Below are 16,019 nucleotides of genomic sequence, written 5' to 3' on the forward strand. Positions count from 1 at the left end.
TTCTTTTAAATTAATTTTTACAAACGCTTTTTTCAGTATTGCAAGAGGTATTTCTAAGCTAACGAACTTGGCTGTATTTTGTTTGATCTCGCAACTTTTTACGGCCATAGGAACTTGGCTCCTGTTTACAAGATGTTTTTGTTGGGGTTTCATCAATTTTTGTTGAAATATCATCAATTATCAAGTAGGTATCAAAGAAAAAAAATCCTTTTCTAATCTGCAAGACAAAATCCAAATTCAATGTATCGAAGATTAGCACTCAGACGATGCTCGGTGCAGTTCCTTTTGTTTACGTTAGAGCGATTGCTTTTTTCATCAGTATTTGTTGCGACTTCGAAGCTAATAAAACGTATACTTATGTATGTTATGCTGCTATGTTCATTATCCTACGTACCTATTTCGTAATGTTTTTTTTTCAATACAACCCCTTTAAGGTGTAAAATTTCAAACTTTGATAATTATTCCTTTGAGTGTTTGTTATGGTGGACCTATGTACCAAATTTCAAGCTTGTAGGTCAATGGGAAGTCCCCAAAGGTTTAGGTGATCTGTCAGTCAGTCAGCCAGTCAGTCAGTGACAAATTTAGCGATTTTTGAGGTCCTATATCTCGGAACCTACTAATGTTGGAAGATTAATGTTTTGTCAATATTGAGACATGATAGCATTTAACAAGTGTACGAAATTACATCTCTCCATCTGCCTCCAGTGCCGAGTTATAAGCCTCTAAAAAACGGCTAAGTTGTTTCGGGTAAAAGGAGGTACAGCGAGAACTTGGCTGGTGCACTACCGTGCACCTAGATCGTATCGATTACTTTTCAGCGAGAGAGTTATGACGAACGATGTATCTGTGGCTCTAAGGAAGAACGCCGCATGTCGCATAGTTTCACTTCCGAGATATTGCCGTTTAAAGTTTTGATTACTAATTCTTTGACGTAGGACATTATTTTCTGAGCTTTTCAAATTTGTTTTCATGACTTTTTTCTGGTAAATACGTAAATCCTATACTCCAAAGCTTAATTAATGCATAAACTCACATTTTTTTGTGGTCTTACAACCACAAATATGTATACTGTTGCATTATATCGTACGATAATCTACGACAGTATTATCGTAAAGGCGATATTACACCATAATTACAAATGCAGGTACAGACGCGCATAAGTATACAATATGTATACAGTTGGGAGTTCCAACTTGTAGCTCGCGAGTCATAAGCGACACCTTCTCCACTTAGGTTCTTCCCCCACTCTTAGACTTCATCGTTACCGTAGAACTTCGTCCCTGTTCCCGTGCCGCTCACTAACTCTATATAGCTGTACGTAGTACAGTAAAGTACCTGTAAAGGAAAGTACCAGGTGCCCACCCACTCCACTGCCATGCTGTCCTTCTCTACGTTCGGCTTTCTGTTGAACTCTCGGCGCGGTAGACGCAGTCATAAAAAAATAATGTCGGTATACGATAGTTGTCCGTGCAGAACACAGGCTGCAGTGTTGGGAATTAATCGATTAAAATTTTAATCATGATTGATTGATAAATGTATACGATTTAAAAAAGAAATCGTCGAATAATCAGCGATTGATTCAATCGATTGGCGAAGTTAATCGTCAATCGTTGATTAAATGAAGAAATCGTCGAATAAATCGGCGATTGATTCAATCGATTGATGAAGTTAATCGTCAATCGTTGATTAAATGAAGAAATCGGCGATTGATTCAATCGATTGATTTAATCGTCAATCGTTGATTAAAAAAAGGAATCATCGAAAAAAACAAAAAAGCACGTAAACAGAATTTGTATTATGGACTAAATGACAATACACCTAAACTCAGTTTACATTTTTTTTCAGTATTCATACAGTTCTGATTACGTATTTCATTTCGAAATTTCAGCAATAATCATTAATCAATTATCCGATTGACGATTAATAATCGTTAATCGCAATTAACGACTAAAGTAGAAATTTAATCGTTAACCGCGATTAACGATTAATAAGTATTTAATTGTTAACCGCAATTTTTTAACGACTAAACTAGGAGATTAATTGTTAGTTGCGATTAACGATTGAAGTAGAAATTTAGTCGTCAATCGTTGATTAATTTTTTGCCCAACACTGACAGGCTGTTTAATAAGAATCGCGACTTTACTGTAGTGGGAAGAGGTTTGACTAATGGTGAGGACCTTGCAGTTCTTGGAGAGGAACAAGTTGGAACTCCCTGGTATACAGTATACTATAATAAGTAGAAAGGAAGTAAAAACAATAAGTAGAAACATGTCCTTACCGGGAACAGGAACGGGAACTGCAGACACGGCTGAAGGAGGTTCAACGGCAACCCATTGCGTACTCCCAGCTCGTCCCCTTTCGACCTGGTGACGATCCGGTGATGTGGCTCTAGACTTGCTCTTTCGGTCCAAATCCCTTTCCCATCGAATGTCTTCACGACGTTCTCCTGCAACCTTCCGAAACTATAACATTACGACACGAGTATTAGAGACTCACAGATAATGACACCATTGCGTGATGAAGTTGCGAAGGTGCTGGCGACAGAACAACACTCGCTGTACGGACACTGTTATTTACCGATGCGAAAAGCTACGAGCAAATGAAAGCTGGTCTTATTTCACAGATTTCAGATTCTCCAAGTAAATTTCGAATTGAAATTGTCATTAACCCCTTGCCCTACAATATCGTATCAGTCTCGTGATGAAGATTCAGAACAGAGTCTAATAAATATGTATGTCATTAATTTAAACCGAAATTTTGGACTTGTTAATCTACAGCTATTAGAGAATTAATTGGTATACAATAGATATAAATAGACAGTGGATCTTTATGCAATATAAAATTTTTTATGTGAATTACAACAAATTAGAGTGAAATAGAAATTTATTTCCTTTCTTAATATGTTCAATAGGTTGAAAATAATGTAACAGTATCTTTAAATTTTTATAATACGTTTACTGTTTTAAATTACGCCTACTATTTTTTGTCATAAATGCATAAAGATCTGCTGTCTAGATATAAATTTTCTCCTGTTTTAGACTCTGCAAAAGTTACGATCTACATAAAAGTTCTAATCACTGAAACCGTAAAATAAATCGTAGGGCAAGGGGTTAAAAACCCTTGTAATTGTAGCCAAAAGATAACCGTGGACGGTATAATACGGTTCAATTTGACTAATTCGATATACAGACGACGACGACCGCGATTCGACAACGTGACACAGCGTAAATACCTGCAATCCATAAGCACATCGATATCATGATTCGACCCGATTCATCGATCGATTTGCATCGTTGTTTATCTTATTCTCCTTATCAATTGGCATTGACATTCGCCGTAACTACTGTTCGATCGATTAGCCAGGGTAAAAGCACCCAGCGAGCAAATGACTGATCCAATTCAAGATGTAATCGAGGAAATTGCGACAGACTTTAACGGAATAGCGGGATCTAATTTTCAGATTTCGAGCCCCAATTGCAATGACGCGACGCGAAGCGGTGTTCCAATACCGTTTTATACCCGATCAATTCGTCGCAAGGTATTATCTCCGAGTTCGGGTTCGGTTGTAATTTGCCTGCCTGCGTCACGAGCTTCCTTTAACAACGTCAGGAAGAATCGCTGCACGCTATCGATTGGAGGAAACTGATCCAGAGAGTCTCTTCTTAAAATTGTAAAACTTGACAAGCATTATTTCTTGTGAAATTTTCCTCTTGCCCGGAACCTAACTCTTCCTGTGCCCTACTATACTGTATTTGATGTATTTGATAATTAGCACCAACGAGATTTCGAAGAAAATTGAGGGTCGATGGCTCGATCTTTGCAAAATTCATGGTAAGTTAATTTTTAATCCGCGTGCGGTCTTCAGAGAGGCTGAACGAGACTAATTGTAAGCAGATCTGTCAATGAGCGTCGGCAGACGAGCGCATTCCAGCATCCAGATATCGCTCGGCACGAGAAAGTTTATGACAGATGCGGTGAGTGAAAGTCAACAGGTTAAGCTGTCAAGCTATCAAGCAACCTATCTATCAAGAATCGGGATTGTTTTCAAAAAATTGGGGAAGGCATGCGTATTTTCTGATAAGAAAACTGTGTTTCATCTTGAACCGCACGTCACTTAGACCGGAACCGTCGATAAAGTATCACGTCTGAATACTTTGACTGCGCGAACAGTTGCGAATCTAAGTTATCGCTAACAGGTGTGTCGAGTATCCGCGTGTATCGTAGCATTATATAATACATACGTGTCCCTTGGTATTGGCATTAACATTGACATTGGCATTGTGACATTGACATACAATCAAAGCGATGAAAGCATGATTGTTAACAACTTGAGACTTTTAACAACGATTTTCAGTATAATTGATTATTCGATAGACTTCGCTGACGTCGAGTTTTCGACAAGCACGTTCGAATAACGTACTCACTTTCTCGAGTTCTTTTAAAATGGCTGGTGACGCGTCCGAATGTCTTCTCCATTCCGGACTTCTCGACGGAAGCAGTCCGGAACCGAGTCCACCGAGTTGACTTCCGCTTTGACAACCGAGTCTAGCGTCGCTGTGTCTCCTCTGCAAGGCTTCCAAGACCGGGACCTCCAACAGAGAGTCCGTTGATTCCTGCGTCATGATCGGCTGGTCTCGAGACGCGATTTTCCGCCGACAGATGCTGCATCGCCACGACGACTGGAAACGTTTTTGTTTTCAATATTTTATTCTTCCGAATGTGGCAACTTCATCAAAAAGTTGTTCAATGAACGATCATCTCTTTCCAACTTTGTTAACGGCTCGTAAACGTTTCCGATTTATTTATTCTTGATTATTTTATTACTATATATCGTAGAAAAGAATGTTCCATCACTTCGAAGTATTGTTCAGCCAAAGAGAAAATAAGCAAAGATAAACGATCACCGTTTAACCAGTTATTCTCGAGCAGTTAACGCGGAATTGAATATTCCGAGAAATACGCGAGAAAGTCTTACCGGATCATCGGAATTCGTTGTCGTCGAATAGCTGGCGCAATCGTCGCAAACTTTTTGTTGACACTCGCAACAAATCCGCGAGTTTTCTTCGGGTGCAAAGGACTTGCGGCATACCCTGCACTCATCTCCGGTTTTCGACTTTCTGAAACGTTCGAGTCCAAGTTGGCTCAACCTTGATCTCTCGCAGTTTCACGCGAAACAATATTTTCCAACGCGTCGAACAATTCGAGTTTCAAAGAAATCAAAGTACAATTATATTTCCCTGTGTTTACGATTTGTTTTTCTTGTTGTTGTAAACGTTTTCAAAACACTTACGTTTTCGTCGCCTCCGTAGACGCTTCTTCCTTAGGCTGGTTTTCTTCGGCGGATGTAACCTTCGCGGGACCAAATTTTGTCACTAGAACGAAAAGGAAGGGAAAGACCAGTTTGACTTGATTCTCGAAATCTTGGGTACGCGACACTCTCGTCGCATAAATCGCGTAGGACATAAGTAAATCGCGAGTCATTAAACTAAGTACTTGATTTCAAACTAATTGATGCGGTACAAGTCTATTGCCGGTCCACCTAATAGTAAATATGAACATATGTACAGTAAATCTTCTATAAACACAAAAAGGCCGTACAAGATAAACACATAAAAAATATTTCCCATTAATCAATAATTGTTTGCAAAGGAGAAAAAGCAATCACATTATATACAGTCGATAGCAGCTGTTTTCTTCGAATTTCCATTGCGCATAACACCGTCTAGCGTCCTTTCAAAAAGGACTATGAAAGGAAGAAATGAAATTCGTCGTTTTGCTACGAAACGTTGATACAATTGACGTTGAGAATAGGTCAACTACTTACCGTCTCGTATCACATCGCCTCCCAGCTGCCTCCATTTCCTGAAGGTGTTGCTGCCTTCATCCGGTAAAACCGATCCGGTTGTTCCGGAATCTGGTTGGGCCGCAGCGTTCGGCATTATCTAAATAATAAACAAACAAATAGACCACTCGATGAACAACGCACAGATCTATCCGATATAGTTTTCCATAGAAGCGCACACCCGCGACCCGGGGGGCTATCGAACAATTTCTATTCATCTACCGATTAATTATCAAAGTAAGCGTTAGCTTTTCATACGAAATAAGTCGAATACGGAGCGTGTATTGTATTGCATGTACAGTTTAGCTACATTCGTCTATAATCTGTAATCTATTAACTATAATCTATAATTTACAATCTCTAATGAGAAAAAAGTGGTACACGCGTCTTGTTTTTGTTTCGCCACATCTCATAATAGGTAAATCCACGGAGCAGTCTACACATAGATCACATGATGCGACTATAACATATACAAATATATGTGTTAACAGTCTAATCTCAAAGTAATACCTAAATGATCGCGCGTCTTTGCGAGATCCTCTGAAAAATTCAATCGTGCCTTGACACGATTGCTCTCATACCTTGACACGGTGGCGGCTCAAGTCAAGTGGAAGCCATAAGCGGTAAAAATTGCGGGGCTCTCAAACTCAAGTTAGAAATAGAAGTTGCAAGGAAACTCTCATAAACTTATTAACAAAAAAGAAAAGTAATGAAAAATTTGATGCAATGACACATTAAATAAATTGATTTAAAAATTCATAAATTTATTTAAAATTTGGGGTCCTATAGTATCCCAGGGCTGTTAGATCCGTCACTGCCTTGACATCAACTAATGTGTACTCGTTTCTAGAACTACAATGGTGCGGTGGTTCTCGATGATGTAAAGTTGGGGTTTTTCAGTAGTCAAAAGCGCTAGATAAAAGATCAATCTAGGCCGCGATAGCTCCCAAAGTTCATATTTTTACGTTCACAAGGCGTAATTTGCATTATTCTGAAGCATACAGCTGCGCGGCCTAGATTGATCTCTTATCTCGCGTTTTTGACTAATGAAAAAACCCATCTTTGCATTATCGAGAAACGAGAAGGCGCATCCCGCACCCTTGCAATCCTGGAAACGAGTCTAACCCATTAATATCTCTCTGGTCACGGTCCCTAGCGTCGCGTACGACAGACATGCTGTAACATGTCTGTTCAGAGTTCAGAATTTACGATTCACGCACGACACTGTCGACTTAAATGGAAACACAACCGCTCCGTTCAAGTTTCGTAACAACTTTTTAGCAAACTCGTGCATACAATACGTACTAGTACATCTCATAGTTCCATTTCATACGAAAAGCCAGGCACAAACAACCGTGAAAACTAGTTACCTTTTTAACAAAGGACACCACGTTCTCGCGCAACATTTTGAAGTTGAAGTTGGGGTTGAGGTTGAAAAAAAAGTAGTCTTAGCTTCCTGTTGCACCTCGTCCGGCGTACTGATCACCGATCTCGGCAACCGGCATAAACTTGTTCTCAGAATCGGATCGGGCCAGATGTCGATAGTGTTCGGATACTCGACGATAAGATTGCAACGGTATTCTCGATGCACCGAAAACTAGAGAGTTTCCGAATGAATCGGCTGAACGCCAACGCACAGGAGGAGCCGCTCGGCTCACTCTTTAGCCAGAAACCCATTTGCGATCCCATCAACTTCGAACTTCTTCTCTGCGTATCCAAGTGACATCGAAACTCTGTTGCTTGAAAAAATTCTACGGTGGAGCGAGACCTGGAACATTATTAAAAATGTCGTGTTTATCATAGAGTCGTAGGATCGTGAAACGAAACTGTCTGGTCTTCGACGTTTGTTAGTATGTTGCACGTTATTTTAATCCGCAACACAACTTGTACCTTCTAAGTACCTTTGTGCCTTGCTCGTAAACCCGCTGCACGTTATTTTAATCGATGAAACAAATTCTCAAGATGTGCGTCTTATTTAAAAATCACCAATCTCCAAGAATGTATGGAAATGTTTCATTAAACGTAGCGGCGTTCGATGTTTCAAAGTTCGTACTAAGAGCGACGGCGACTAAAAGTGTACCACCAATGGTGGTGCACGCTGACATATTCATTTAATGCGCTAAAAACATCTATTTTATAACAAGTTTAACACTGCGGAATATATCTGTGGTTGTCAGGAAACACGCCGCATGTCACAATTTCAAAAAATTTGAGTTTATGCATTAGTTGAGCTTCATAGCATAGGACTTGCCATTAATTTACCAGAAAACATTAGTGATCAAAACTTTAAACGGCAATACATACCTCGAAAGTGAAATTACGTGACATGCGGCGTTATTCCCATCAACCGCAGATATTTCCGCCAAAAGAATGAGGCATTATAAAAAATGCAGTATAGAAGAAAGCACATAAGTAGACTGTGGATGTCTATGCAAAATAAAAATTGTCTGCATCCATTGCAAGAAATGGAAGCTAAATTGGATGTTATTTCTTCCCTTAATGATTTTAATGAAGGAAAAAATTATATATTGACATCTTCCATTTCTTAAATTTTCCAACAATTTTGAATTCATCTACTCAATTTTGTCGTAAGTGCCTAAAGATCCGCAGCCTACACATACGTTTGTTTAATTGTCGAGCAGAAACGGCTCTGCACGGAACGCGTTAATGTCGTGGGTTGCATCACCCGTTGTTATTCATCGACTTATATTTAACCGATCCGAAGAAGTAGTCGCGAGTGACAGGTTGCCCCTGTGTCGAGGTCATTCGGAAGAAATTCCTTGAAGCAGCACACTCGGCAATGCAGCAAAGGAATGGAGTGGACTAGGAGGGGAGTGTCTACCGCTTCGTTGGCATCATTACGAGATAAACTAATATGTGCCAGACCATTATGAGACTCGCGCTTCAAATTCCACGTCTCCCACGTATGCCGTATCCGGGTATATTCTGCTTCTTTCCTCGTCTGGAAAAAGCCAAGCCTCGTTTTCGCATTTTATTTACATTCGACCCTCTCAAAGCATCGCGCGGCGGTCGTTGCGGGATCCACTTCGTAATTGTTTTATCATTAGTCGTTTCTTTATACAGGATTACGTAATGCACTCGCATTCGTAAGAGTAAAATGATTTTCGAAATACAGTAAAATCGCGATCTAGCTCTGATCGCCTATTCCGAGCAGGGACAGAGATCGTGTAGGGAAACTACTTTTTGTATGACTGCGTCGACTGCTGCGAAAGTACAAAGGATGCCGAACAAACAAAGGTTGGCCCCTCGCGGGGATGTCCCCAGTAGAAGGGGTAGGCGAAGGGACAGTGATCGTGGAGATCCTCAGGGAGCTAGATCGCGACTTTGCTGTACCATTATTACTAGAAATTTGACAGAAAAATGTGATTTGGCCGAACAGCGAGAAGTATCTTCCAAAGTATTCCAAACGAAAACAACTACAATATCGAACGGGAAACACTACGCTAATCCCCCGTGTAGTTCGTTCGTGCTAGCACTTTTCTAAATGAATCGAACATTCCGACGAATACTCGGCAAATGTGGCTTTACAACCGAAGAGACTGAATTCCGCATTCGCTTTTTCCATCAGTATTCTCGAAACTATCGTAGGATACGATGCAAGACTATTTCTTCACCCTCCGCATAAAATCGTTCGAGCAAGAACAAATTCGGGTATGAACAGGTGTTACGTTCGCAGAAATTAGCTAGAATGTATTGGGTTGTAAGACCGGAAAAAGCACTTCAGAATGGTGTACACAATTTTTTTAAAAAAGTATCATAGGTAAATTGATTCAGAACAAAAGCGAAAGTAAAACCTCTACGAACTTATGTTACAACCCAATATATTAGAATAATCGCGAAGGAATAGAAACAAAGTATTTCGAGGAGAAGCTACATTGTTTTCAACACGCGACGAGTCATGGATTTCACAATACTCCGATCGATTCTCGATTAGAATGATGAAAGTCGCGTATAACGCGCAGCAGCTAACTACAATACCTACGAATCCTGTATCCCATGCGTGTATTTGTTCAATTATCGAGTACACTCGAGCTACGCGAAGCGTCTTGCGTCGTAGGTTATTCAGTAGATCATCGTGTTTCGAAACTACCATTGGCGGCTGACCAAACGCGAACTTCTACTACTTGTTGCGACCGCGCAACCTGTTACTGTTACCGTGCTGCTACACATTACTATACCTATGTATGTTTTACTACCACTATCTATTATGTATTATGTACTACATATCCCTGTAAAGTTTTTAGTCTTCCCTTTATTTTCATTGTTATTTCCAGATTACTTCGACTCAACAACAGTGTTATCCTTTATTATGTTCGATTATTGCAACTAGAAAAATAACCGAGATAATCTGTTTGCTCCGTAACGAATTCTCTGACCTGAATACAGTGTACTATAATAGATTATTCCATCGTTTGGAAAATTTTCATACAATTACGCGTGTACGCGCACGCGTATTCATTTTACCGGTAATATTCGTTTCAGTAGGAAGGATTTGTTCCAGTGACCCGCTGGCTGCTCTAGTTAGCTCAAGGAAGGATATGGATCGCGATATATGCGGTTAGATCAATATGTCGCGTCATATTGGGGTTATGAGTCGCGTAACGACTCGTCCGAGTCTGTTCGGACAGGAAAAAGGTTCTTCGAGGACCATGTTCGCAGAGCAGTATGCTGGACTTGAGTATACTAGCAGGAGCAGATGGTGGCAGTAATTGAAAGGTCGAGGGGAAACATAGAAAAGGAAAAAATATGTTCAATTTCATACCTATGTCTATGCGGCTAAATAAAATCTAAGTAGAACAAGCACCGACCACCTAACAAGATGCAATATACGAATATGACAATGACCTAAATGTACAGGCAGACCCTCGTAAATGCATCAATCCAAATTGGCAAACGCAAAGAACGTTGTATTAATATTTAACAGCGAAAGAAGTTCCGATAATTGAAATGAATAATGCATATCGCGTCCCTCCACTGATTCGTATAATTATGGTAATACGCCCCGCTATCGCGGTCTATGAATCGCCTGAAATTCGAATGTGAAAATATGAATTCTTCTGATTTAATATGAATAAAAAAGCATGGTTTCCTGTTCGAAATCGATCGAACAGAATTAAAGCGATAGACAAACGAGACAAAAATTTCAATGTCGTGCGTAATTGTTCCGGTACCTAGAACGAAAACTTTGCTGTCTATCCAGATGCGATTCGACAAGATTCAAACCTGTCAACTGGATCCCCTTTTAAAAAGATTTAAGGTCACCAGTGTACAAGTTTGACGTTAATAAAATAATCAAAAGAAGAAAGAAATTCTTATTCGTCTCCGGTGTCTTGCAATCAATGCGAACATTTTTTATTTTGCATAAAGATCCGCAGTCTAGCTACGAGATTAAACGAGCCATTTTCAAACCGGTAAATACTTTGGCGCCGTTCTGTTTTTATCCCGTTCGCGAATTCGTTTCCGTTTCAGTTCGTGGGAGGAGAAACATCAAAGACCAAATCAAAATGAAATTTCCATTGAGAAAAATAGAGCTACAAAGGAAGCCTGGAAGGTCTGACAAAGGTTAGAGAAAGCGAGGACAGTGAGGACACGGAGGATAACGGCAAGAGAAAAAGGAGCAAATGATACAGTTAAAGGGAAACGGAGAGCTATGGTGGGAGGGTGGAAGCAGCGGTTGGCTAGGAAATGGCTGCCACCTGTAGCTATTGATCGGTAGGGCGACGCCGAGTGCGTGTAGTCAAGTTTCCCGTCATCCCCTTTCTATCCGGGCAGAGCTTTACCAGAAAAACGTTGTAAGCTTACATCCGTTACGAGCCGTTGTCCGCGTCGACGTCCGGTTTATTTTGTCCACGTTCACCCTTTCATCAATCCTATTATCCTCCATTTCGTTCGATAATTCACTGCAGTTGGATTCGCTTTTTAGCCGTTGCCTTGGCTCACCGAACAATTTTCTCGCTCTTCGTAGGTTTGCATTTCTCCGCGTTTCCCCGCATTTCTTCGCATTCTAATAATGTTTTCTATGGAGATATGAAAATGAAATGAAATGGTTCTCGAGAAAATAATCGATCGAAAGAAAATGTACGAAAATCACGTTCGACACGTTCCGTCTTCGTAGTCCCTCTTTTGCATTTTACTCGGTTAATCCTCCGAGTACTGCAACTCACAATCAGAATCCCCTACCGGGATCTGCACCTTGCAGATTGTTTCCAAACCCAAATCCTAAAAGTATTTTCGAAAACTCCTTCGATGCATTTGTCGATAATATCGCAATTTCATACTATATTGCAGTAAATTTAAAATAACAACGACGAAACGCCAAGGAACGGGAAAACGTTCCATTCGACAAAGGTTTCGTCCACTTTTTAAATCGACTATCAAAGTCTAACGACGCGAGATGCTCCGCACTTTGGAATTTTCAATTTGACGATGGATTCGTATAAGCGAAGCGCGTAGCTTCCAAGTAGCGATAAATTATTCATAGGTCGGGACCGTCATCAGGGGACGTTTTACGCAAAATGTAAAATTATTTAAATAATTCTTCCTGCGCGTAACCGTTACAATAGGTAGTTAAGAGACTTTGACAAAATATTTCAAAGAGAAATCAAACGGTAGTATATTTTGATGAAGTTCCAACAGCAGCGAATATCGATCGGATTTCAAGTCTCCGCTATATTAGAATTTCGTAGTTGCGCGTTCCTTCGAATCGGCCACGCGTTCGCGACGTTTCGGAAACCGAATCGATTCGAATCGAACGAAATAATCGGACCGGTCGAGCTCGAAATAAACATGAAGTACTTTCCCAGGCTTTCCATCGATAATTCAAATGGTCGAGTAAGTATATCACCGGCGAGATGGAACACGAATACGGCGACAGACAGATCTTGGACGCGTAACGTACAACGAGCAACGAGCAACGAGTAACAAGACTAATAAATGATCTTTATACATTTATGACAAAAATGAATAGGTGCAATTTAAGACAGAAGAAATATTAGAACTACTGCATTATTTTCAACCTACTAGACATATTAAGAAAGAAAATGAATTTCTATTTCTATTTATTTTGCATAAAGATCCGCTGTCTAATTAAAACTGAGGTGTGTACATACTTACTTGTATATGGCATGTACAAGCGAAAGAACGAGCGCCGTTTGTTCTACAAAAAACCGTATGGAAGAAATCGAACGGCAATTCTACAGAGAAAGGCAGGAGATAAGGCTATCATAAAAAATGATAGAAAAGATCCTATCCGATCTGACCCGATCCGACCCAATCCAATCTGGGTTAGGTACGAACGGAGGTATTTAATAAGGGTCGAAGGTCCGATTCGTGTTTGATAAGCTGTAGCCAGTACGGGTGAATTCACGTGTTTGCTGAGCGGTGGTGAGTTGTGACTCGTGACTCATGAATCGTTGGTGATGTTTGCTTAACTCATTGAAAAGTTATGGTCGCAAAAGGTGTCCCTTTCGCAGGTTCGTCGAAGGCCGAAGCAATCTCGCGTGACTCTCACGCTGCTCGCGTTGTTAGCGTTGCGAGTCGCGATAACATCTTGAAAATTAAACGAACTGTAGACTTGCAACTCGCGTCCACACTTTCGCTTTCGCTTCCGCTTTCTATTACCATATTACTTTATATTATAGACATCGTACATGTACATGTGTATAATATATACTGTATTCTGTTCTACCGTACAAAACTGTCTCTGTTACCATTTCTTCATTCGATGGAACAATTCGATGAAAAAATATTAATATAACTAATACGCATATTGTACTGTATATGTATGTCGAATACGATATACGTATGTCAATCGGTTCCGTCTGTCAGCTCTAAGATAGTTGAAAATTCGATCGATCGATCCGATATTGTTGCAGAAGAGTAGCACTTTGCATTCCATTGAAAACGTCCCTACGTGTCAACACAATTCAGAGAGATACTCGCTACATACTCTAAACTGAACCATCGACACATCAATTTAGTGCATTCTGTGCGTATTGTTTCAGGAAACAAAGAGAAAACGAAGGAAAACAAGAGAGATGCAACAGGAAAGAAAAGAAACAGATGTTCGATACGACCCATCGTGCTGGTGCAAAGCGATACAACTAGCCAGCGGATTAGAGGCTGGGAGCAACGGCGATACTGTTTGCGCGGACTGGCCGAAGCTATAGAACCCAATTGGCCACAGTAATGAAAAGGAGGGAGTATCGAAACTGGACGGCCACCGGGAATTAGACGTCTGGGAGGCTTAGCACAGTGGTGGACCTCGGGTCAAGGTCTCTTCGAGATAAATCGAGGATAAATCGAGATCCAGCTATTTGTAAACTAACCCAATAACGTGCGCGTTGTTTCCAGAACGAATCTTTTACTTCCGTTTACTATCGATCGTTTTCATTTCGGATTGTATACTCGTCGGCGGTACAGCGGATTTTTATATAAAATAAAAATGTCTACCTGAATTGCAACAAACTGGAGTGAAATGGAAATTTATCTCAATAGATTGAAAATAGTAAATACTAAATTGTTCCAATGTTTTTACTGTTTCAAATGGTGTCTACTTATTCTTGTCATAAGTGCACAAAATCCGCCGTCTAGTAATAGGGGTAATAGCTACTACTTCTAACTACAAACAAAAAATGAATCGCGGAATCTCGACAAATCGGAATGTTTCCGAGTGTGATACAGCATCGATAACGAGAGAACGCGCAACAAGCCGAATCAATACCAAAATTACAAATCAGCTAAATAAAACCAGTTTTCGAAAATCGATTATAAACGAAACCTCGTTGCGCGATAAACATCGAACGAAACGCTTTTCCACGGACAGGCCGAATAATTATCGGTGACGGCAGAAGTTCCATCAATTTTTCCTCGAGTCGATCTATCGTGGATGCAGCGAGGTAAAAGCAACGATAATGTACGAAGCACGTTCGAGAAGAGGAGATCGGGCACAGAATGGAACGTTCCTGGGAATCGCGAGGAAATAAGGACGGAAATTGGTCGATTAAAACGGTATCGAATCCATCTCGAAATCACGTTGCATATGCGTGGCTCGGTTTCCACGGCAAACCACATTCCACAGAATATAATGCGATCGTTTCGAAGATGTCTGCATTCCTGATCTATCGAACACGAAACTGTGATATTCGGGATATTTTCGACGAAACCGGATCGAGGAGAAAAAATGAATCTGATAATTACTAAACAGATTTTCATCGCGATTCATTGTCGCTCTAGTATATTGTTTCGAAGCACATCAAGATATTGATAAATGTGTCTCGCGATCGGTATCGGTGGAGATCGAGACAGTCGAGACGACCGATTCGATAGGTCGGTAGGAAGCGCGCGAAAGCAGGTTTAAGTTACATGCGAAGAGAGAAGTCCGAATGACCAACCTGTTACTTGAACGCTGCGAAAGCACTCGACGCGTCAGGCGGGCAAGTGCGTACGTTTTTCCCGACTCTCGTGCTCCCGTGCTATCGTGTTCTCGCGATCTCGTGCTCTCGTGCTCCCGTGCTGTCGTGCTGTCGTGCGTTCGTATTCAGCTGCCCCTTCGAATTGATACACGTGCTCGTATTTCAGCGAACGTACACAGCGATACACCCGCGCATCCAGCGACTATTAAATTCTTTTCGGTTTCCTGTTTCACGACGACTGAGTCCGTCTTCTAAACACATATGTTTCGTGAGGCGATGACGCGCGTACCGTACATGCAATTATTATGTTTTCACGTGGAAAATGTACCCGTACGCGTCTCTGCGTGGCTGAAAAACAAAAACATACGCATGTAAAACTAAATGAAAAGTAACGCTCGAAAGAAAATTCGCCACGAACGAGCAATTTTAATGGAGATCGCGACACCCAAAACGACGATATCGTCAGGCAGGTTGCCCGACTTGCACTGCCCGGGTCTCCTGTTTCTCCCACCAAGCAAGCCACCCGCCACCACCCCCCGACACCCATTTCTCCCGGCTCTCCTGTCTCTCCCGGTTCTCCCCAGTGCTCCCCGGTTCACCCCGATTCACCCTCGTTCTCTATCTCTCTCTTTCTCTCTGACCGGTCCTCCCTGGCGCTCCTTATATCACCCCCTCTCTCCGCACCATTTCCCTATCGCTGCCCCCGCCGCCGAGCGTGTCCGCCAAAAAGCTCGCCTACTCTA

At 41.1% G+C, this 16,019-nt stretch overlaps 1 protein-coding gene across 9 annotated transcripts in view; it reads right to left on the reverse strand.

Annotated features, from left to right (window-relative positions):
* Positions 1-16,019, reverse strand: part of Fife (regulating synaptic membrane exocytosis protein fife) — a 58,210-nt gene that overhangs the window by 40,985 nt on the left and 1,206 nt on the right. For 3 of the 9 annotated variants that reach the window (XR_013008991.1, XM_076423726.1, XM_076423725.1), the window contains exons 1-7: positions 15,256-15,983; positions 7,213-7,610; positions 5,825-5,942; positions 5,291-5,372; positions 4,976-5,117; positions 4,425-4,679; positions 2,279-2,462 (exon numbers count right to left, since the gene is read on the reverse strand). Coding sequence is in view for 6 of the 9 variants with exons in the window: in XM_076423726.1 (XP_076279841.1) it covers positions 2,279-2,462; positions 4,425-4,679; positions 4,976-5,117; positions 5,291-5,372; positions 5,825-5,942; positions 7,213-7,248 (817 nt within the window). In the remaining 3 variants the exon portion in view is untranslated. Of the gene's footprint in view, positions 1-2,278; positions 2,463-4,424; positions 4,680-4,975; positions 5,118-5,290; positions 5,373-5,824; positions 5,943-7,212; positions 7,611-11,665; positions 11,881-15,255; positions 15,984-16,019 lie in introns of those variants that run through there. The other 6 variants (XR_013008992.1, XR_013008993.1, XM_076423722.1 and 3 more) reach the window with 5 other exon arrangements.

The sequence above is a fragment of the Lasioglossum baleicum genome, chromosome 5 (genome assembly GCF_051020765.1).
Source record: "Lasioglossum baleicum chromosome 5, iyLasBale1, whole genome shotgun sequence".
In the NCBI taxonomy this organism is placed as follows: Eukaryota; Metazoa; Arthropoda; class Insecta; order Hymenoptera; family Halictidae; genus Lasioglossum; species Lasioglossum baleicum.